Source organism: Neodiprion lecontei, chromosome 4, assembly GCF_021901455.1.
Source record: "Neodiprion lecontei isolate iyNeoLeco1 chromosome 4, iyNeoLeco1.1, whole genome shotgun sequence".
Lineage (NCBI taxonomy): Eukaryota > Metazoa > Arthropoda > Insecta > Hymenoptera > Diprionidae > Neodiprion > Neodiprion lecontei.
The window spans coordinates 27,855,303-27,879,883 of record NC_060263.1 but is presented as its reverse complement, the minus strand read 5'-3'; the positions used below and the strand labels follow the sequence as shown (position 1 = coordinate 27,879,883).

The 24,581-nt window shown below is 38.8% G+C and overlaps 1 protein-coding gene across 2 annotated transcripts in view; it reads left to right on the top strand.

Moving 5' to 3' along the window:
- The window catches only part of LOC107220004 (scavenger receptor class B member 1), a 43,181-nt gene extending 20,086 nt beyond the window's left edge, over nt 1–23,095 (top strand). For both annotated transcript variants that reach the window (XM_046736440.1, XM_015658393.2), the window contains exons 2-8: nt 8,432–8,687; nt 8,980–9,121; nt 17,299–17,499; nt 18,419–18,643; nt 19,410–19,572; nt 20,122–20,366; nt 20,827–23,095. In XM_046736440.1, coding sequence (XP_046592396.1) covers nt 8,432–8,687; nt 8,980–9,121; nt 17,299–17,499; nt 18,419–18,643; nt 19,410–19,572; nt 20,122–20,366; nt 20,827–21,174 — 1,580 coding nt within the window. In that variant the 3' untranslated portion in view covers nt 21,175–23,095. The remainder of the gene's footprint in view (nt 1–8,431; nt 8,688–8,979; nt 9,122–17,298; nt 17,500–18,418; nt 18,644–19,409; nt 19,573–20,121; nt 20,367–20,826) is intronic.
- The last annotated feature ends 1,486 nt before the right edge of the window (nt 23,096–24,581 follow it).

Below are 24,581 nucleotides of genomic sequence, written 5' to 3'. Positions count from 1 at the left end.
CACTTCGCTACATCGTTGTCACGATCTTGATCCGTATCACATCATCACCGTTCACTGTTGGGTTATTGGAACCTCAAAGTTGCATCGATAAAATCCTGGAATTCATCACGCAGCTTATTGGATGCCATAAAGTTTTTCACTTTACTTGCAAAGAAATATCAATGCCGAACAAAAGCATGTGTGTATGACAAATTTATACTCATATATATGTGAATAAAATTTAGACATATTTACACGTGGCAAGTGGTTTCTTTCTCTAGCAAGCTGTAATAAAGCGATTAGAAAACAAGCCACGTACCTCGTGGAAAGAATTCACATATTACCGAGGCAAGAACAGATTAACGACCTCTTCACTTCGGTTCGTATCTATCTCGATATCATACTTCACATCTAGACTAGAGGTTCAGAATTTTCGTGATCCGACACACAGTGTTCGTACTTAGACTCCATTTTCAACTGCAATTCAAAATTCTTAGGTAACACGTATCACCAACTCTGGTAAATTGTTTGTTGAAACTGCACCCGTGTAAACGTAAACAGCGTTTATGACTGTTGGTAAAAGTATGCAGTTACCCCACACATTTTTCGGAACTCTTATGTTAATAAACTTCTGTTTTCGTCGGGATTCACTGGAATTTTATCAGCAATATTATGTTACCGCATCATACGTGTAATAAAACAAAAGATTTTTTTTTTTTTAATTGCTTAAATATCTGCGAGTAAGGCTAAATTTGGAACGGTTGACCAACTGCGGAATAATACGCGAATGATGAGGTGAATTTTTTCGTTCCATTTTCTCACACGCATTTCAGTCGATACCACGTATTATGAATACATATGTGTTTTATTGGATGAGATTTCTTTATCAACTGTTTTGCTGCCTCTTTGTCAGCACGAAAACAGAGGTAAAAAACACGTATAATAAGCAGGTTATAATTCGGACAAGGTGGTTTTGCAGGTTGAACAGATTTTTTTCTCTTATAAAACACTTATAAAAATTGCACGACCGCGAATTAAATCCGGATTCTGGTTATTAGGATGGCAATTAAATTTCCATACCGTTCGGTCAACGGAAAATTTTCCGACCGCATACCATGAGATATTGATTTCTTATTTCTTTTTATTTCTTCTTTTTCACCCTCAAAGGTAATTCAACCGTATGTTAACTTAGTCGAGGACGATAACTCATCTTTTGTTTACCGTCATACGAAGAATTCAGATGGGTTATCAACCCGAACAATAAAGTAATGCACTCTCTCACCGCGGATCTCTGTCTCTAATTTCATCCGGAATCGGCTATTCATTGCGCGTAATTAAAGATGTGTCCTTTTACAACTAGCGGGAATGAACACGTTGCATATTCAATCATATATCAGGGGACCCTCCACGCGCGATCTGCAAAGATCGATTTGCGATCGCCACCGCGTCTTGAATTCTGCAGCCGTTAATCAATTGAAATTCTGCCGCGCATGAAATAATCGCACAGTGCTCGTGACGTTCTAATTCGAGATTCAGATCGCGCGCCAACATTCATAGTAGGTGGTCACTCATCATTAGGCCGACATCATACCCGGAAACATTCATTACATTTCAGGAATTGATCTACAACGATCGAACTACGCCTGTACTTCTTCTTCAGTATTATTTCTCACATTAATACCCCGGAATAAAAAGTAACATTAGAATTTTAACCGTGTATCGACCTGATTCATTTAACGTATCAAGTACATTCAATTAGAGCGATTAGCATTTTTTCAGGGTTCGTCGCCCCTGGCTGTTGGGGAATCGGGTTTTCAGCTAATTTTTCGGAACCGAGCCATGTATCCGACCAACGAAAACAATGATCCAAGTTCAAGAGTTGCCTAATTATTTAACGATTCGACCCCTGATCTGGGTCAAGTGAAAATATATCTGCGTGCCGAAAACAACGCACGCGAGTTGTCTATAAGTCGAGGGAGTTAATTTGAAGGGGGACAGTGAGAGTTGGTATTCGGTTTGTGCAGCGGCGCACAGACGCACTTTCTCTAGGATAGTGTGATAGTGGCTATGATAGTTGCAACATGAAACACCTCTAACGAAATACTTGCATCAAGAGAGAGAGAGAGAGAGAGAGAGAGAGCTGGTCCTCCGCAAAATCGTGGCGTGCTTCGATAATTTTTTTTTACTAGGAGCCGATCAGTTAGTTAATAATAGTGTCATAAATCTGCTATGAAAATTTCTGCACTGCCAAACCTCCTAGAATCGCAGCCATTTCATACGTGCCTGTAAATCGATTATAATTCTACAGCGAATACACGCGATTTTACAAGTAAGCTGGTACCGCAAGTTGATTATATAAATTAAATTCTCGTCATAAATTCAAATTCACGTGAAACCTACGTTGTTCGTTCTACGCATCATTTCGACTTAATCCGAAAATTATAATTAATGGAATGAAACTATTCCTCACGTTTATCATAATTAATATTATTATGAACACGAGGTATGAATTAATCGCATCAGAAATATGGCTAATATTTATTCATGTGTTTTATTAAAATCCTTTCGTACAACACAAGTATTTTATGACCCCATAAAATTCTGCGGCATCTTGAATAATCACCAGTAGATTACCGATGCAAATGATCTGATAAATCACTCACCTTGATTTTCAATTCGTCGACTGTGTATGAAACTTTATCAACCGCGTTCAAGTGACGTGGATTAAATGAACAATGGCAGGACTGTTGATAACGCGATGGATGTAAAAGAAAGATGGATAACATTGGATAGACGAGCACAAAGTTTACTCATCGTCGAAATTAACTAACCTATTATCGCGTTCATTAGTGTATTGCAAACCAGATGGACCTTCAAACCATCTGTTCGCAGTTATTCGCTCGTTATGCTAATGTGTTGTATGCTGGTGTTGTTTAATTCCCATTCGCATTTTTGCTGTTTTTTTAGTTTGCTAAAATTAATATTTATTGACTATGATATCGTTATTTAGTCACGAACTCGTGGTAACTCGCGTTTCAGATTCGGTACGATTGCTAATGGTTTTCGGTACCTGTAAATCAGTGGCGATGAGGATTCGACGATTTCAGTTCCTACTTGAATCTTAACGTGAATTTATTTTCATCCATTTTATCGACCTACAGATACGCCGACGTAATATTACTCATGGTAGAATTGAACGCTTATAATTAGCATTCTGTTGCTTGAGATCAAAGCTGGTAATTTTTACAGTGATTTATACGGAGAAAAGTAAATTTCAAATATCCACCAAATAAATATTGCTCAAATGTTGAAAAAAAACTAAAAAATCTAATCGAAAACGTTATTTTCTTTCCTATTGGATTATTGAATCAATACATAGTTATTCAAATTCCTCCTTTTGTTGAATCATGAACTTGAGAATACGTGTCCGTCACATCCAATAAGCCATTCGCCGTCAACTTTGGTATGCAGTATTTATGTAACTTTGCATCATACTCGATTGAGCGGATGCAAAGGTAGTAATTTTATAAAATTCCAAAAAAAAAAATCTCCCAGGCTGTCGTTATTACCCATCGATTGTAACATTATATAAATGATGACTAATTGTCATCGACTTATTACTTGGAAGAAAAATAATCTGCATCACGTGCAATAATGCGTAATGTACGCTGGGATTGTAGGAAATAATTATGACGCCTCTTTCAATACCTTCAGTGAAAACCAGTCTTGCTTCTGAAGAATTAAATATGCATCAATTAGACTCAGTGCTGACAAATTCGAATGACCATTAAGACTGCGTAAAGGCGCTTTACGGTCTGATGCGTGAAATATGAATACGTCACAGTCGAAATAATCCATTACACCGGGGTCCAAAGTAACAACGTCGTCCCTACATACACACGTATATATATATACTACGTTACATGTACTCTAAATGCCGTTATGTTCACTAACTACCTCACGAATTTAACGATAGTGGGACTCACGCCGCGAGTCTAAATTTACTTCAGTTATCAAGTGATGAAAAATCGAACGGCTCGTTAGTTCTTGGCCTATAGTGTATGGTTATTTCCCTTTCATCCCAATGACGTCGGTACCTCTATCACGCAGCAGTGTAGACGACCTGTTGAACTTGACACGGACCGGACCGTACCTTGACAGAACAGTCCATTGATGTTGCTCGCGTACGCCGACTGGTTGAAAAAAGAAAAAAAACAAACTCTGTGCATACTTACCGTAGTAATCAGAGAGATATGAAGAATGACTTTGAAATTGCTTCTTGGCTGAAGCACCCGTACTTGCGCCCGTATTATTACAATCCCCGGTAGAAGCTGTTCCTTGCTCTCGTGATGATCATTCGATTAATCGCACAATGAACTGTGAATGAGAATAAAGGTATCTACTGATAGAACTAGCGTGAATGAATCTGTTCAAAAGATCGGACGCGCGAACGTGAGTCACAAGTTCTACAAACATCAAGTCGAATTTTTGGAATTACGTTTCATGTCTTTCGGACACACATCGTATTGTGATCGACCTTTTTCCTTGATATATTCTTCTTAGGGAAATAATTCAGAGCCCGAAGTACAGAGAAGTTTGCCGTCTGTTTTTAACAAATCCTTAATCGGAGATTCAAAGTGGCCACTATCAAGAAATAAAATTACATTCTAACAATCTCGTCTTCAATTTTTAATTATTGAGGCATCCGGCACGGTGAAGCGTATGAAAATTCGAATGCAAAACTTGTTTTTGAAAGGAATGTTACCCGTTTTTTTTTATTCCTTCAGCCTCGTGATATTGACAAGTAAAACAAGCACTATGTTTTATTGATGTAATGAATCGACCCGGATTATTCGACATTCGAGAATTTTATTCGCCGTCTACTACCTGGTGGTCATTCTCAGACGTGAAGGAACATTCAGGTATAGCCACTAAAACAAAAAATGTCGATATAGAATTTTAACATCCGTATATATCAAAGACAAAGGTCAAAATGATCAATAAGCATTGGAACTAAACATGATGGATCAAACGGTACCACACATTATTATAGCACTGTAGGTACGAAAGTTGACGGCTGTGGTTTCGATTCATTGAACCAATAAAGCCATTACTTACAGCCTGATGAGTGTCCATAGAATAAATTGATTGGAGCCACTGTTTCGAATCTTGCAAAGTGTCAGATTAGCCAGTATTTACGGAAATCTGAAAGCGCATAGAGTTATGATTCTAGAAGAAGTATGCCGATGGCGATAGACACGAATTGGCCATTTGAGTTAGGAAATCAACGTCGTTCAAGGCCGATCTGGTACTTTAGCTACCAGCCAGTAAAAGCAGCGGAGGGATTAAGCAGCTGAGGACTCCAGTCGTTGGCAGACTGTCTTGTTCTGGAAGTATATATCGGAGCTTACAGTATCAAAGCGTACGGGTACGTCAAACCTTGAATAGTTGAGAAATTGCGAATACGTGATGATCATACCGTGCGAAAGATTAACAGAAGACAATGCGGTAATCTCGATTACTTATAGGAAGTGAAACTGGTCGCACGTTTTGAACGGAGAAACAGTGTCCATTCTGAATTCAAATTACGCAACGATGTTGCGCGGTATTGAGTCACTGTGTAAGTTCAGTTTTGGGAAGCGCAATTAACCGCTTCACTTCATCCGTGCGGAAAAAAGAAAGAAGGATAATTCAGATTCCGAGGACAAAAGTTACGCCGTTAATCGACCGAGCATTAACTCGAGTCTCTTTGCGAGCAGAAATATCAAACCGGTGTTGTTTACCGGGTGGAAATCTTCGAGCAGCTTGCAGCAAAATTTCCGCGAAATAAAAACACGAGATTCACTTCTCTGGGCAGGTAGGCGAATGAAGGGGCCCCAGAAACGTAAACTATGCTCGCTTTATCTTTTCCATAATTTTTTCTTGTTTCTAGTCATTCGTAGACTATCCAGATTTTAATTTCCTTGAGAAGAAGAGTATGAGACGCGGATTCAATGCACGGCTATGCAGTAGTCAATGCCTTTAACACCGTGACTTCCGTCGCAGAAACAACGTCTAGTTCGATAAACTGATAACTCTGCAACATGCAGTCGAGGGAAATCGCAGCTTCGCAAAGTCGAAGCTACAGCGAGCTGGGGTTGATGATTTATACGGCGTAGGGTCGGAGGTTTCACGAGGAAATCACGGCGCTATCTAAAGCGTTTTTGCCGTGGTGAATTCACGTTGAAACGATACAACCGGATCGAATCCACGTTGCTTAATGCATGGGTATAATCGCGCAATGCTGCAGTTTTGGCATATATCATATGAAACGACTCTTCAGGACTGTTGTCTATTACAAGTATGTCCCAATTCGCAGAAATAATGAATTAGCATTTTCCTTGGGACAAGATGATCGCATGTATATAAATACATATTATCAAGAATGCAAACTTCAACCTTTTGAGGTGGCGCTATTTCTCGCAAAGCCATATGCTGATGGTAAATGGCAGAGCTGTGCTGAATTTCAGTACTACTTTGAATTCCCAACGAATATAATAAAGGTCCGCATTCAACTTACATGGCTCGATAATACGCAGATATTTTTCTACCAATTCATATAACTTAGATAAATGATTCAACATTGTAATTTCATTAAGTCGTCTAAAGACTTTGCCTAGGAGATTATTTGTTTTTCGAATTTAACGATTACAATCACGTGGCTGGGTGAAAATGGCAATATGTCTGGATCATTCAAGAAAATAAAATTTTTCATACAAGTTGGAAAAAATGAACGCTAAACTGACGAAGAGAGAATATCGTTTGTATAAACCCGCCGATAGCATATCGCGTTACGTTTGTTTGACGCAATCAAAGACATTTCTACAAATTTTCTGATTCCTATCTTGAAACGATCATACCCATTTGAATCGCCTCCAGCCATTAGTCTCCGAATTTTCCTTGTTTGTGCATCGAACAAGCGGTAAATTACTGTTATGTCTCATGCGTGATCCCACTAATGATGCTTTTCGGGAGGGCTGGTTCAAAACATGATACAGCAGTTGTTGGAAAAGGAATTTTTGCACAAACCGCATGCGATACTCTCTTTGAACACCGGATAGACTAGGTACAAAGAATGCTGCCTGGTAACCGGAAACGAAGTCACCAAACCTCCTATCTCGTATGCAGCTTGGCGAAACTCGTATCTCATTCCTCAAGGTTTACCAGAGACTGCAGCAAGTAGTCGTAGAACAGGTTCTCATTGGTGCACGTGGGAAGTTCTGCAGATTTATTGCCTTTGGTCGTTGTTGTCTTCGTAATAAGGCGATGAATTAATTCATTAAAAATGTGTACAATACGTAGTTTACTCCACCGGTAGAGTTTTGTACGAACCTGTACGGACAGATCAGTTATCTTGATATGTCGACGGTCTAGACGTCGCAACTTGGGAGGAAGCTTAACAATTATAATATAATTTTACAAGGACGGATGGACGTGATTCCTGTGTGAATCACCCTATTAAATAACAATTTGTATTCGATTCCTGTATACGCCTCCGCTATTGCTCCTAAGAACCGTTCGTCCACTGAGCCTGGTATTTGAAACTTTTTCCGCTTCCCTCGTAACAAAAGGTCCGAAAATTATTCTGAGATTCGTTCAAAGAAACTGGCCGCTCCGTTAATTAAGGGCCGTCGAAAAAAAGGATTGAAGAGTTCAGTTCTTCAGCATTGAGTTCCTTAAACGTAAAACGACACGAAATTCATGACACAGAGAATCTTCAATCAATTTTTATCCCAAAATTATAATGTCGATAGTTCTGTTCACCCGATTACATATCAATATCGATGTTCGACGCACGCATCAATTTGCCAGAGATGAAAATTGAAAATTAAAAATAAAATAAGTGATTATAATAGTCTCGAGTTGAATGATTCGCGATTAATGACGGTCAGAAATTCCGAGCGGAAATTATTTATTTGACGGTTACAAAACAGCACTGACGTCTGAAACATTGGGCTAGTTTATGAAACTCATCATCTTATTTCGCTCACAAAGTGAAGAGAGAGCAGGGAAAAATAACGAAGTAGATATCAACGAACAGATTAAAATATGCGAGCATAAACTATTCTCGGGTGAAAAAAGAAAACATCTTAACAGAATGATACGCCAGCCGTTGAACTCGTGACAATTCCTCATTGTACGTGGATTTTTATTCTACCCACATTATTCGACGGTTGCGACATTCGTGAGGTAGGTAATTACTAGACACGTATGTAAATACCTACATATTGTGATGCTACGAAAATTGATTCATTTGTGGTGGATGAAATTTTCCCCATGTTCTTTTGCAACGTATGGAAATAAATTGTTGCTAACACGCTTCGGAATTCTTCGCACGTATTATAACATCCAGATATATAACGTGTGTTGTAGGAATTTCATAACCAACTTATCTCTGACTCTTTTGTTCCAGGCATTTTTGTCTTGATGACATTGGGCCTGCTGGGCATCGCTTCCGGCTGTCTTGTCCTGGTCTTCCAGCCGTACGATATTCTGTTCAAGCTGAAAGTCACTTTCAGCGAAGGCGGTGAAATATTCGAGCTGTGGCGTTCGCCGCCTGTCGATCTCTATCTCAAAGTCTACCTCTTCAATGTCACGAACAGCGAGCAATTCCTCAACGGGGAGGAAGACAAGCTTCGATTCAACCAAGTCGGTCCTTACGTTTACAAGTGAGTCAACATTCATCCTAACGATTCGTTGTGCGTGTGTCTTCCGATCACGTGATTGTAAAATTTTATTGACTTGAACAGTAAATTATATCAGGTTATTGCAGTGTTCCTATAATAACAGATATATAATCAATAACAAAATGAGAATTAGCAATTCCGGTTTATCGATTTACATTTTACGAACGACTGCTCGTAAAAAAAAAAACAAAAAAAAACAACCAATATTGCTCGATAAACGCAGCGCAAAATAAGGAAATTTCCTCTAAATCATATCTACCCTTGGTCATTTCAGAGAATTGATGGAGCATGGAAACGTGACGTTCAACGAAAATGGCACGGTAACTTCCATTCCTCTACATCCCCTCAAGTACATCCCGGAAATGAGCAATGGGACAGAGGAGGACTTGCTGATGCTTCCAAACATCGCATTGCTGGTGAGTTTGGTTTGAGTTATTTCTTGTTCAAAATTTGACCGTAATGGCACCGCTTTGACAAATATCAATATTTCATCGGAATTTTAAGAAGTGATGCCATCATTTTCTGCCAAATTTTTTTTCGAACATTCTATTGATAAATAATAATTATTAATTGTACAACTTAATTGCTTACGAACCTTCCATAGAAATCGGATGAGTCAAGGTATCTTATTCGGAAAAATTTTCATCAAACTATAAAACCGCAAATTAAGGCGGTGCCATTTTCTCTTCTGCGGATAAGCCACTATTAGTATGCAATGTGTGATATCTTGAAAGCGATTTTTAGCTCCGCAGAAATCGAGAATGAAATATGAACGCCGTTGTGCACGATATATATAATTGCAAAAATACCGGATTCAATGTTGCTAAATCTAGTCTTGATCTCTAACATATGTGTAAGAATTGTAATAATAGTTATAATATAGATGGCATTGTTAACTACAGGGGAATGAAAAAATTCCGTGTAGTAAACACATGAGTAATATAGGTTCGCGACGGCTCATTCATGTCACCTTTAGGTACTTATTTATTCAGATTGCGAAGTTTTTTATTTATTTTTTTTAATGGCAAACTTATGATCTCTCGATAAAGATTCTACAAGGTCTGGCCTCACGCCTACTTGTTTCACGTTTCGAAGAGGCAGGGCGAACCAGTTAACACATTCCGACGAACAATAAAAGGTGTTTTGAAAATTTAGCATTGGAGGTGAATTTCGCATGTTCAGAAATGTGGGGAAAGAGTTCCGTTTACTTCGTACAGAGACAAAGGGAGGAAAATAACAAGGAAGAAGCGTCCGTCCGATTTACTTGGAATACGCATACATACAGCAGCATTACGAAGTGTAAATCGAGCATAGTTTATTAACAACAAATTTCCTCAAGTTGATTTCTCATTCATAAGACTCACCGCGTGAACTATTACAGAATGCTAATGAACTTTCGACGTATGACTTATACTACCAATGCTGTCCATTATGACCGATATAGATGCCAAGGATAGCTTCTACTCGAATATAAGCCGATCGCCAAACGATATCGATTATTCCTACACCGCGATCTGTCGATAAAAATTTTCCATTAGTTTTTGAATTGCCAAGTCCAATCGAAATTAAAGTGGTATTAAATTTCCCTCTTGCATTCACGCCTGAATAATATTATTCATTTCTCCGGCTATCAGGCGGCACATTAATTTCTTCATAACGCGTGTTCATTATCATTGAATGAAAAAACTGCACTTGACGTTTATGAAGAGAACATATAAAGTCATAATTGTTTTTTATAAGCATTATATGCTATCTACCGTTTTTTTTTTTTTTTTGGACTAACATTTACTGCAGAAAATGATTTGAGGGGAAAAAATTATCGCTTTAAAATTTATTACTCAACAAACAAATACACAAATCAATTTCACTTCCGAATAAAATAGCAACATATACCTACAAGATAAAATAATTACCGGAAGCATGATGCAGGCGTTGGATGATTCCAAATGCTGACACCTCGATTGAAAGCTTTAAAGTTGACTATTTTCACGGCCTAAATTGTGAATCGAATCTATCGCGTCTGCCAGTGATTAATAATCATACGAACATAACGTTTATGCAGTTTTCCAACGCTGGACGTTGTCCAAACGGGTCAACGGGTCCGTATTTTACCAAACGAACTCTGCGTAGTAGTAAAAACGTGCTTTCAAATTACCGTAAGAATTTTTCTGTCGCTGAGTATAACGTACGTTGCGCAAACAGAGAAATTTCAGTCGGCGTAAAAAAGTATTAAAGAAGAGCTGTCTCGATATTTGTGCCACGGCACAAAACGACGGGATTTATCAAAGTTCGAACTAACCTGGATGATAATTTTTAAATTTGTATTTTTTTTTCTCGTTAAGCGCGCTCTTTTTTTACGAGGGAAGTTAAAGTCATGGTACAATTTTACTTAAAACTTGTAAAGAACGATTTTATTGAGACTTTTTAGCGACTCGAGAGCTCGTTTAGCAAGTTCAAATTCACGTATTTTTTAACCCATAATATTTACTTCATATTCGAGCATCGAATTTGTTTCAGCTCGAGACGCTTGGATTCGAATTGACATCCGAATTATATCTGCTGTGACACAGTTTTCGAGTCTGACTCACAACTTTGACGAGTCAAAATTATACTGGTTCACCCGACCAGCCGAAGATTCTAGACATTTTTTCGAAGGCCAACTGGCGCGTTGAGTACTATCTCGGATGCAATCGAAACTCTCGGAATTCGGACGCACCCAATCATTGAGACAGTCATTATTCACAGCGATTGCGTTATAACTTTCCGAGTATGCTTCAGGCTTATAACTCTGTATTATCGAGAAATATCGAATGAATACGAAATGTGGATTCATATAATATGAATTCTCAGCACCGACGAGCTATGCGTGGATCGTTTGGCTTGAGTGAAAAAATACCGGGTCATGCTTCGCACGTGGTCGTCTATTGAGCAATGAGACCATAAAATATTTGGGTAACCGGATAAACGGTAGCCTCGAAGCATTTGGAGATTACGAATCGCGACGCCGAACAATTGGCCATTGCCTCGTCTCGGTTTTGGAACATCGAATTTTCTAGACTCGCAGCTTACTCACAAAGACCTGATTTCGGTTGGTCAATTTTTTCTATAGGACAGTGGGAAAAAACTACGGAAGTACAAACGTGATATGTCCATCCCAGACCTTTGCCACGTTATACAACGTATTACACGTATTGCACTCTGAAATGATATTGAAACTCCCGTGTCAACTGAGTCACCTTTATCTTTTTACTAGCTGTTTAATATATGTGTGTATCTTGGAATTACCTGTATAATTTGCAGATGACTTACTCATTCGACGTTGTTTCATAGCTTCCGGTTTGCACGCATTCGGTGTGATAAAATAAATATTAAAATTGGTATCGTTAGCGTCGGTCCAGTGATATATTTTAGTTCATTCGAGTGGGCGATATTCGTTTTTTGTCAAATTTTTTGTGCTCACAACTGTGCAGTAAACGGGGGAAAAAGTATTCGGAAAATAAGTCGTTGCCTTTATCCGTCAGAGTAAACATTAATTGATCCAAATCAATTTCATGGTCATTTTAATTAATCATGTACCGTACTTAATTGTATTTAATTATAACTGACAATAAATCTCATATGTAGTAGCTAGAATTATTTCTGCTAATTTCCTTCTAACAGATGGTTTCAAATTTTTCTGTTGGTTGAGTGAAGAAATACTATGACAGGGAGAAAAAGTGCAATAATCTATAAAATGCAATTATTGCAGCTCGTTGAGTGTAAAAAGAACAAGAGTGTAGTTTCTGTTATGTCACTACAATATTTGCACCTTAAACTCATACATCATTACTTTCTTCAGTGCAATATACGTACAGTACTATAATTCAATAACATAATATTCAATAATATACGTACATACAACGCGTGCTTGAATGGATATTGCCGCAAACACTTGTTCACCTTAAATTATCAAAACATAACATACATATAAAAACAAACAAGATATGCCGAATGAAAAAAGTTTGTCCATTGACACAGGGGACCTAGTTGTATCGTGCATAAATGAATACCAAACGACGGCGTGATTAATTAATTAGAAAAGCTTAAATAGGGGACCACGAATATGTGATGCCAGCTGAGTGTGATTAAAGCATCTGATCCGACAGAAGTGATATTAGGTATATATATATATATATATATATATATATATATATATATATATGCAGATTTCAGATGCACTTGTACTGCCTCAAGGCTAACAAAACACTGGAAAGGCAAGATTTTTATTACGGTATCGCATGCACGGGTATTGAACATTGCACCAGATGTGAGTTGTGACCGTAATTAACCGGCTGTTAACGTAACGAAATGTGAATGAATCGGCAAGTTGGGCGTTTCTGGATACGCAAGTTTACTTTAGTTAACTCAAGAGTTTGTTGAACGATTGGATTAGCTTGTTTGCACTGATGGGAGTTCCTTAGAGACGCGAATCAAATAAGCCGCTAGTTGAATATTCATGAGTATAAGGCATGGGAAAAGTGCTAGTGTTTATTTAATTACAGCTATATTGTGCGGTTACATCATCGAGATTTAAGGGAATCCTCAATTATGCGCGCATCAACTCTTCAAATTTCTATTCACAAATCTTGCCTGACAGTCGTCACCGGGAATTATAATTACGGTAATCGGATTTTAAGGAGCCGCGAGCAAAAAATAGACTTGTCATATTAAGAAACCTGAGCATTGTTTGTACACTTGAATAATAAAAAAGTGATTAAACTCTTGATACAATTTGAATGAAAAAATTATGGGGTAAAAAACCTCACCGCAAGTAGTTTATTTAAGGCGTGTCAGACTGCGTAGCTCGTCAATACATTCCGACATGCGGCTAACACGTCACTGCACGGTACATATATAAAACAAGGTTAAAAATGATGGGTCGTGACACGAGCAACGTCTAAACTGGATTACTTCTAGCTGTAGCTGAAAACAAACCATGTTTTTCTGCATGCGACGTCGGACGAAATGTCAGAGAGAGAAAAAAAATGGAATTAATATCACCAAGAGAATATAAATTTGACATGCTGGGTTTGCCGCCCCGATTGTTGGAACGCGGACAGTCCAAGCTAAGCTGTCTTATCGTGTCCAAGCAAACCTGTCTCCGCGTTGACTTCTCGATATGATGGTTATTTTCGTCGCAAGTACGCCTAAAGTAGGGCTTTCTCGACACGTACAAAATTCCGCACGAACCGAAGGCGATATCCAAAAATGCCACGAGTCCTATTTTCTGTGCTACCTCTGGTCAAAAACAAGAATATTGTGTAGTTTACTGCAAAGTAGTCGAGTTGTTGACGGAGATAGGGCATCTCGATATTCATCAGATATCTGAACGCTTCCTGCGGATAGTTGTAGAAAAGCTTGTCCATTAACTGTTTTGTCTTAAGAATTATTCTGTCTAACAAGTCAAACGACACGTGTCGCTCTTATTTCGTCATATTTTACGAGTACTGCTTTTGCAACGAATCTCACAGATTTCTTCAATCAGGCTTCGTTTATCACTTGTGCATATCGTATAGCTGATAATTCGCCGATACAAAGTGATGTATGTTCAACTTTGATATCTGTAATTAGATTTTTCTTCCGCGTTTCTAACCTTTGCACTATAGTTCTACTTGATAACAAATGGTACGTTCCAGATGGGCGTATAAAATATTCGTTAGATTAGCGTAGCTCTCGCATCTACACCTCGCCAGGTTCACTTTTGTTCATTAATTCCTGTGAATTCGATTGCGGAAAGTTCATCATGATTCTTTCATTTTATTCCGGACTCACGCTCATTACAAATGTCATCCGACCATGAAATTACTACAGAAATGCTCTGCCGATTTTCTATCTACCTGATACTTGCATCGCATGGTAAACCGAAAGGAATGATCATCCGTATCCAACGCAAGATCTTTGATCAGCCCTTTCACACTTACGTAAGTTTCCAGCGATTTTTTTACAGCAGCACGTGTAGCAGTATAGCTCTTAATGATATCGATCTGTTTTATACATAACTGCTCACTTATTACACATGCGCATCGTATCTGTTTGTGACTGGACATTTTTGCCACTAGCTTCTTAGGTAAAAGGCTTAGACGAACGTTTTAAATTGTAATCCACACGTGTTCACCGAGTCCACGTGGTCAAATTTCTTTCGGACGTGATTGAGTTGGAAACGTGCTTCTAGAAAAATCTACGGATAGCAAGAGTCGTTCGAATTAGTCGATCGATATAATCTATTCGACGAGTGTTTCGTCACGACTGCAATCGTCCGACACCATATTTCACACATAGTATTCCAAATCCGAAGTAACATTCGCCTGGTGAAACTTCGCTAAAATATTCAAAGTCAATGTCAATGTTAGTATGTAACAATTTATCAACACAATTATTACCCACGGTAGAAATCACAGATAAAGTCGTTAAATATGAACGTCATCACACGGTCGTTAACAGCACCTTAAAGGGATTTTTTTGACGACGAGTGACCTGTAATGCGGCAGTGTCACTGATAATTACTATGTGCTCAGGTGCTATGATTGGTACCGAAAGCAAACGGCGTTCGCTTATCGCACTATTGGTGAATATTTTCTGGCAAACATTAACGTCATGCAGCGAAATAATCAAAAATTTTAACGCGAGATTAGCGGGTAAATCGAAAAAAAGAGGGACTTGACACGGTGATCACAATCACTGGATTTGCGCAATAATTAGCCGTCGATAAGTGTACATTGCTGCAGTACAGAACGTTCTTACCGCAAAGAAATACCGTGCATGCTTTGTATCGCCATTCATGGTGCACAGTGAACGAAAAAATTGTAATCAATTTCTGACGTAATACTTAGAGAAGTGAAAATTCAACGACGGTATAATTTCGAGATTCGGTGTCGAGAACCGCGGCCAACTTTCCTCGTCACACGCGTATAATTGAACAAATTGGACCATAAGTAATCGTGTGGCCCAATTTCCAGATGTTACGCGACGTTGCCTTCTTAGGGCGGAAACCTCATTGTTGTCAAGGTTGCGTGCAGAAGTTGCAATTCACACGTGTCCAGTACACGCACATTATTTGTGGACGAGTTTACGTCACGTTGCACTACCGTCGGTGAATCCAGCTGCAGACCGCGTTTCTCTTGTGACAAACTATCAACGGAATTTAATAATAATATTCTGTAATCTTGAAGTAAACCGCGATTACATAACGAAATTATATTGCACCATGGATTCGAAGTAGGTATAAGTACAGCCTACTTTTTATGGATAGCGAGTTGAAGAAAAACTAAGTATTTGTAGCACGCCTGCAAGGCAAACAGTATAGACAATAAATCCCGAGATTCCATCAGGCGATAATAAATTATAAGTTTATCGTCCAAATGAGGAAAGAAAAAAAGTCAAGCGAAAAAACGGAGAAAAAAAAAACGTTGTCATCTGCATACGTTAGATACATCGCACATCCAATGTTTCGGAAAAGCGACTTCTAGAATCAATCGATAAAAAATTCTAGGATCATCAATAACGAAAGTTAAGGTCACAGTCAAGTCGAGATGAAACGATTATTATATGGAAAAACACAACGCAGAATGTTGCGTAAGCTGACAAAACTAGGCATACAATATATGCATGTCACTACTATCGAGCTTACGATATCATCGCAGATACAATTGTACATTATTGACTACCGATGTCGACGTTTCGGCATTCCGATCTCACAATAAAATGAACGTATTGCGGCTGCGGTAAGGAGGACTCCGTATAATCAGCGACCCAGCTTTTTTTTACTTTAGGTATCGCATCCCGTACTTAGTCGTTCATTATTCTCGATCGAAACATTCTCCACGACGCGGTGAGTTAATCGCAGTTGACAATTGACCCCATACCTGTCCGTCTGTCCGAGACGTATACCTTGGCCGATTGATGTAATCCTTGAGTAATCCTCGACTACTACTTATGCTCCGAGTACTTTTCCTGCTGCACCTGTATTATACATCTTTTTACTTTGTCGAATTTTTCTCTTTTTTTTCTTCTCAACCGGTCCGAGATTGACGGGAAAAATACAGAGAGAGAAAGGGAACGTTACCGATACACACATGCATCGAGCATTGGCCTAGGTCAAACTGCGGCACCGTGATTATGGTGAAAGGAAATCGCCGATCCGGTCAGGATTTGGTAACTCTGACGTGAAAGTTGAGCTGTCTAATATTCAAAGAAAATATTATACTTATCCACTCGGCGTCAGTTTTATAAATAACAATTCCTTGCGATACATTTTTTCCCGCAATCGTGCTATCCAATTAGCATTGTTTTTAACGGAGTGCAACAGCCGGCATTGCTTTCGATTTTTGTTTGTTATTCACGACCCTGCGGCATGTGCCGTCGATCTTGCACAGACAGTCGTCACATGCACGTGAATATTAAAGATTTACGCTTTACTTGCCCAACGACAACTGCCTTTGATAGGTGAATGGGCATCGTGCTGCACGTAGGCGAAAGCATACTTGGACCGTTAACCTGTACCAACAATCGCATTGTTGATGCACTGTTGCTTTACAGAGATTTTGTTCGTTTTCAGAGTATAACCAACGTGATGCGGGATTCCAATTACCTCACTCAATTAGCCCTCGATATGCTCATCAGTCAGTCGGGCAGTAAGCCGCTCGTCAAAATGACCGCGAAGGAGTTTATGTTCGGTTACGAATCGACTCTGGTCACGCTGGGGAACAAGGTGATGCCTTCTTGGATAAAATTCGACAGACTGGGCCTCATCGATAGGGTAAGTTTCCAATGAACTCCACTTCCGTTTGGCAAAACGTTTACGACGGCTGATGACGAACGATTTTCGCATTAAAAACATCTCGCAACAACGCACATCCTCTTATAATCCTGTTTTGAATTTATTTCGCGTATAAATTATACGATACGATAAAGCTGAAGCTGATTATGATGCGTTCAATTTTTCCCGAGGTTGACCGTAACATCATTGACGATTTGAGAAACGAGTTTTCCTCAGAAACGAGTTCCGAAGATCCGGTTGCTGGGCTCGTATCCCTCACAGTGGTTGAATCGACGTCCTTGAAAGAGCTCTCTGGTCAAACATTCCTGTAGGCACTTATAAAGTCAGAATGATGCAGACTGTGCACAAAAATAGTACACGGTCCGGTACTCGGATTCCAACGTGTCCGGAATTACATCTTCGGAAATCGTTCGATGTCTCACTCCAGAATTATCATGCCATCTCAGCTCGGTATTTTGTAATAGCTAAAGAAAAAAATATATCAACACATGTTAGTAGCAATCAAAGTTTATCGACGTCTACCTAAATGTGTCTAAAAATAAAATTGTTACAGAAAGATATCACTTTTATTTCACATCAACGGTAAACCGGCTGAATTTGCATGTCTGCGGTACGGTAAAAACTAATTTCATCTCCATTTAATGTATAACCTTGAAAAATACTTGATCTCAGCCACTATAAATTTTAATTCACTTCACCATCCAACCGCAAAACAATTGCCAAGTGGTCAAACTTGTTCGGCTCCGATTAAAAAAGTGATGCTGACATTTTCTCGTCGTACCTGATTGCATTATCACAATTGGAATCCACATTTCTTTCGCGACGGTTACTCTGATAGGTATTTCGGAACATCTACACTCCTTTGTTAATGGTTCTTTTATTCAAATTGCCCAAGCAGATGTACGATTTCGAGGGTGACATTGAAACCGTGTATACCGGCGAAACCGACGTGTCGAAGGCCGGGCTGATTGACACCTATAATCACGGCGCTGATCTACCCCATTGGACTGGGAGTTGTGCAAATGTTCAGGGCGCTAGTGACGGTACCAAGTTCCGTGGCTACTTGAAGCCGAATCAAACGCTTCATTTCTTCAGGAAGAGTCTTTGCCGCAGTGTTGAGATGGTAAGTTATTTTTAGTTTAAATGGCAATAACGTCGCAATGCCGATTTCACGTGATTCTGAAAATTGGGTTGATCGCACGGGGCGATCGCAATTGATCTGAAAATATCAGAGATAAGGCCGCACTTTTTGGACGGAGCGTTTCCCGTCAGCCCACTTCGAAGAGATAGATCATCGGTAACATCCAATTAGATAATTCAATGTGATTAAATGTTAGCGCTCACAGCTGGTGTAAAAAATTAATTCACCGTCGCTTAATACCGGGCTCTCCGTTTATACACAAAGCAACGACAAAGTTGAAAAACAACGTACCGTGCGGATTTAGATGTAATCTGAATAAATTCCAACGACAATACATCACTCTCGGCACGCGCTAGTGTGTAATAATAACTGAATCACTTGACAATATCGCCAATCTTTTTTGTCGATTTAATTTTGGAGACGAGGTACTAAATTACGCAAGAAGACATAATTAGCACGCGATTAGTACCACAGGGACGATCGTATGTGGAACCTGATAATTTGTCTTCGGAGTAGATTTTTTTGCTTTTCGACAATTACCTTACGTGCGCCATAACGGGGGACAATTAAATAAGGCACAGACGGGAGAAAAACGATTTGTGAATTGCGAAAATGAGAAAATAATTACACTCTTTTTTCCATACATCGGAACGGTGTTCCATGCAACTATATTATCTCGCGGAATCTGACTAATTGTTACAAGTCATCATATCACTCATTACACCGATCTTATCATTCCTGTTTACAGCATTATACAGGCACTAAAACTATCAAAGGGCTCGAGGCATTCGAATACAAATTTGTTGAAAACGAGCTAGATAACGGAGCAGTCAACCCAAAGAATAAGTGCTTCTGCCGCAAGGGACGCTGTCTTCCCCGAGGCCTGGTGGACGTCACTGATTGCTACTACGGTAAGCTAATTCTCATCGGACGGTATTACAGTCTAGGTTAGTTGACAAACAAAATACAGGACCTCACCTTGTCACTCCGCGTTGTTGAATCAACTCGAATACAGACAGGTGAGCCAAAAGGTTACGTTGGGGATAATAAGTTACTTTGCTTACGGAATTTATCGTTCTTCGAGAGATAAAGCTGAGATCCGTCGATATTTGGACGAAGTGGAGGCATACCGTTGCGAAGTAATAACTGTTAGCAATGGTAATTGAGTTGCGTTCGAGTACCTAGTTTCCAGAACTTGCATGCATTTGTTACGAAACTGACGAGACCTGGAATTTTACCTGAACATCATTATACAACGCGGTTTGAGAAATAATTCAATAATACACGTGTCGATCGATTCTGAACTTCGATTGAAAATATATGTTGAAGATGTTTACTGATTTAATGGAAAAAAGACAAGCGATTACCATGTGCAATCACCGTATGATGAAAAGAAAATATTTTAATGATGATGGTAAACACGATTTTCGAAAGTGAAATGGCATTTTTTCTTCAAACAGGTTTCCCCATCGCTCTATCGTATCCTCACTTCTATCAGTCGGATCCTTCGCTACTGAGCTCAGTAGAAGGCCTTACACCAAACCAGAAGGATCACGAGTCTTTTTTCTACATCCAACCTCTGTCCGGGCTTCCCGTCGACCTCGCATTCCGCTACCAGATAAACATGGCGCTCCAGGACATCAGTTCCTACTCGAGCGTAGAAAAGTTCAAGGACCTAGTGCTTCCTCTTTTGTGGTTTGAAATTGTAAGTTTATCTCATCATATATCTCGTTTACCGCGAAGAAAAGCACTCACGATCGGAAGATCGATCAGGACGCTAGACACACCCGTTGAAAAATAAAAATTCACTCAGAAAGCACCGCAGTTTGTGCCCAACGCGTGATTGTCGAGGTGAAACAAACACCGTTTATTTTTAACCCCAACAAGATTCCAAAGAACTGAAAACAAATTTACTTTCATATTCTTCAACGAGTGTAATGCGATATTTTTGAGTTCTCCATGCTCAAATAATTATAAACTAGAAAACATGTTTGTCGCGACTTTTCGCGTAAACTGCTTACTCGTTTCGCTCCCGATATCCTCGAGATAACGTTGAACTAGAAGTCAGCGTGATAGAAAAAACAAAACGCAAGTCAGCAGTATAAATTCTAGAACCTTCCTCAAACCTGTTTCTCGACTTTTCATGGTCCCTCTTGTTTCTTCAGGGCATGCACGAGCTCCCGAAGCCAATAAACGATCGTTTTCTGCTCTACCTGAACGTACTTCCGATGGTCCAGGAGGTTGCGATCTACGTTCTTTTCCTGATAGGCATTCTATTCCTCATCTGGAGCGTGGTGAAGATCTTGTTCCATCAGCCCAAAGGATACGGCGGTCCGGCGCAGTGGTTGGACAACGAGATGCAGCGAAAGAGGCTTAGCTTCCTGAACGAGAGACGATCCTCCGTCAAGCCAAAGGAACTCGAGACTTATTACAGCTCGCTACTCAGTCCCACCGACAACGTGCCGACCGCTCCGCAGGAGGACCTCCCATGCCTCACGGAGGAACATATCTAATTGTTTTATCATTAACAACGATTCATTAATGGAGAGCTCTGGAAGAGACTAGTAGTTTATAAGTCAGCTGCACGGAATTAATGGCTACGGATGCCGCTCGGTACCTACGTTTTATATTACCTTTAATTTTTTTCGTTACGATTGTGATTCATCTCGCGCAGCGGGTCATACAAAATACTTCAGGAGCATTTCGGGAAATGGGGTCTTGACGAGATTTATAATGACCTGATGGTTGTTATTGAATTTGAAATAGTATTATATCTAGTATAAGTTTACACCTAAGAATTATTTTAACGAGTGCACGACGTACACAGACTTGCACACCTCAATTGTGTCGATACGCTACTAAGATACTTGAAATTTTTATGAAAATTTTTGTTCACTTTTCAAACGTAACTGTGTAGAAACTCACTTTCAAGCATAGTAAAACAGAATTGAAGTTATACATTTTCATGTTGGATGTATCATTTGGAAGATTTTTCTCATGATCAGAAATAATTCTCTCGTGCACAAGCATCTGCTCCTACAAGCGTCACCGGATGGTTCAAAAATTTTTATTGCACCGTCAAATAGCTACAAGGTATATTTCAAAGGTTGACAGTGTTCACGGTGATATCATACAAATGTACAAACGCAGTAGGAGAAATACTAGATCGATGACAAATTTGAGAAAACGCCCTTTCACAGTGATTTTCAAAATTTTAATGTTAAAACAACAGAAAATGGCTTTTTAGGATGTAAATATCTTCTCATTACTCCATTGAGAGAGAGAATGAGAATTACTTCGTTCTAAGATTAAAAAAAAAAAAAAAAATTAGATGACTGAAAGTTGAATTTCGATATTCGTAACGGATTTAATGTACACGGATTCGATTTTCAGCAACGGTTACATCCATTTGCGATAGGGAAAACTTTGAGTTCGCTCGTTTCAGCACGTACCGGATCATTCACCGTGCTAATTAGTACTTAAAAAGTAACATCTGAAGGTTTATTTTTACGGATTTTTAGCTTTGGATTTAATATATATTTTGGTTGTGGTTACGCTGTGTCTTACGTATATTATATCAATTATGATAGTAATTGAACTATTCGTAAATCAAGATGTGGTTGTTGCTATATTTCAACTTCTAAATATGTCATTTTGTCGGATTGCCATACCTAGCGGTCCGATTTTATTCATACCGAATCATGCAAATCATGAAATAACTGCAAACTATCAGCATAGAGAAAGTTATTGATTGGCTTCCGTGGCAAGGATATGAAGTAGTGTGCATTAGTTTCAACAGTATTTTGTGAAATAGGTGCTTCCGGAAGAAGCGGAAGGGCCTTAATTGTCGGATGCCCGGCATCTGACAGGGGCGAAAACTTTGTAAATATGTAAATAATTGTGATTTAGATAATAGTAGGTAATTCAGGAGATAAGATACTGTTATGCAATACCATAATTACCGTCCAATCCATTTTAGGTAGATTTTTCTGACGTACGGTAACTTGTCTACTTGTTGGATGATAAACAAATGAAACCCAACGTAAGTGAAAGAATTGTTGTTAACTTTGCTGTAGGCGCAATATCATGAGTAGAGAACTTTTTGTAAACTAGAACAACGAGTTCCACGAATTCAGGAACTATGACTTCGATTTATAACCTCGTGTACTACACGATCTTGCCTTACATATATCTATATATTTATATTTTTAACATATGTGCCTTCATCAGGGTAACAATATTTGGTGACAAGAATCCAGAAAAAACATGAAAAAAAAAAAATTATGTATACGAACTTTCACATCAATACATGTACTTCAGGATGATTGATTTTCGATATGGAATCTTATATTTATTATGTAATCACAGTTCCGATGTAACTATTGATGAAAGTAAAAATACACACATTTATGTATCGTTTAACCGTTTGGTGAAGTCAAACTGTGGTGATGATAATTACTTTTGGTTACTATAAAAATATTTTCTAGCTATTTAAGGTTTGAAAGAAGAAATAAGAACGAATCGTCACAATTACTGTGAATCTTGCCAGTGAGGTATTCTCAATAATGTTCACGTTGCTCAATAAAATATTTATAATAAATACAAAAAAGCTATTTCACTCGCATGCAAACTAACCAAGTTACATCAAGATACTTCGAAAATTGGTCACACTAACCTGAGGTAAATTTGCAAATAATCGTATAAAGCATGAAATTACTTACATCACCGACTTACTCCCAAACATTCGTAAATACGTTTACTGTTGGACCTACGTTGCAAGCCAAGTAAAAGTCCCTAAATCAGAAAATCTATTACGTCCACTGATTTTCTTGCAACCTCATTTGATTCATCAAATACTGTTTCACGTATTCTTGTAAATATTAAAAAATCAAACGCACAGCGTTAGAGTGACTCGGTGATTGCATCGTTTCTTTTGAAACTCGATTCAAGATTTCTTGAAACAAATTTTACGGCCCGGACATGTGAATTATCCAATAGATACAAAACTTTGCCAAATTTCTATTCAATTAAGCAACGTTCATACCTTCTCCGATTCATCTCTATACTTCGTTTGATATTGATGGCGGCTTTGCACTAGCGGCACAACCTGCGTGGTGCAACGTTTGCCGACGACTGAGCAGATCAGTTACCTCACTTATTGCCAATTATGGTGACGAATGACTCATCAAAGTCGCGATTCTCTTCCAGGAAACTGAGAGTCTCATTCGAGTTCTCTATTCAACATGGTCTTGGATGTCGACATCGACCAATGTTTAAGTAATTGGATATAAAAAATAAAGCCTAATATTATCGGTCTATCAAATAAAATTACTAAAATCTTGAAAATGTTCGATCAAAACTAGACAAACTCTGTGCTTCTACCCTGTACTTCTATAGTACAAATCACCTTTTCCTTTATGCACCTATACATTTCTTCTTCATGACTGTTGGTACTGAATTTCAGAACCAGCACTCGATGAAGTTATCGATTGCTGAAGACGTTCACTGATTGCCTGTTCAAACAAACGTTGCGATGCTATTTCCTCACGGATTGCCGATACAGCAGCTTCAGTTGGTTGAACAGCTACCCCGAGTTACCGACAGCCACGACGGTTGATAATTTAACCAACGGTTCTTGTTCGATTAATTGTGAGTAACCCTGGTTTCTGTGCTCAATGAATTTATTCGTCAGATCTTAATTTTTACTAAATTGCTACCATTTAAGCTTTGAATTAAAAAATTCAACAATTTCAGCCAATTGGTTCGTGATTTTACTGGGAAAATGTTCTTTCTTTTCTCTTTTTATCATCTATTCCAACAACAAAGAAATGCATTCGCTGTACCCTGTTTTGGCAACCCTTTTATTGCAAACGGGAAGAAGAAACTTTCATTTTCTTGAAGGGTGGCACGCTGTGTCTTT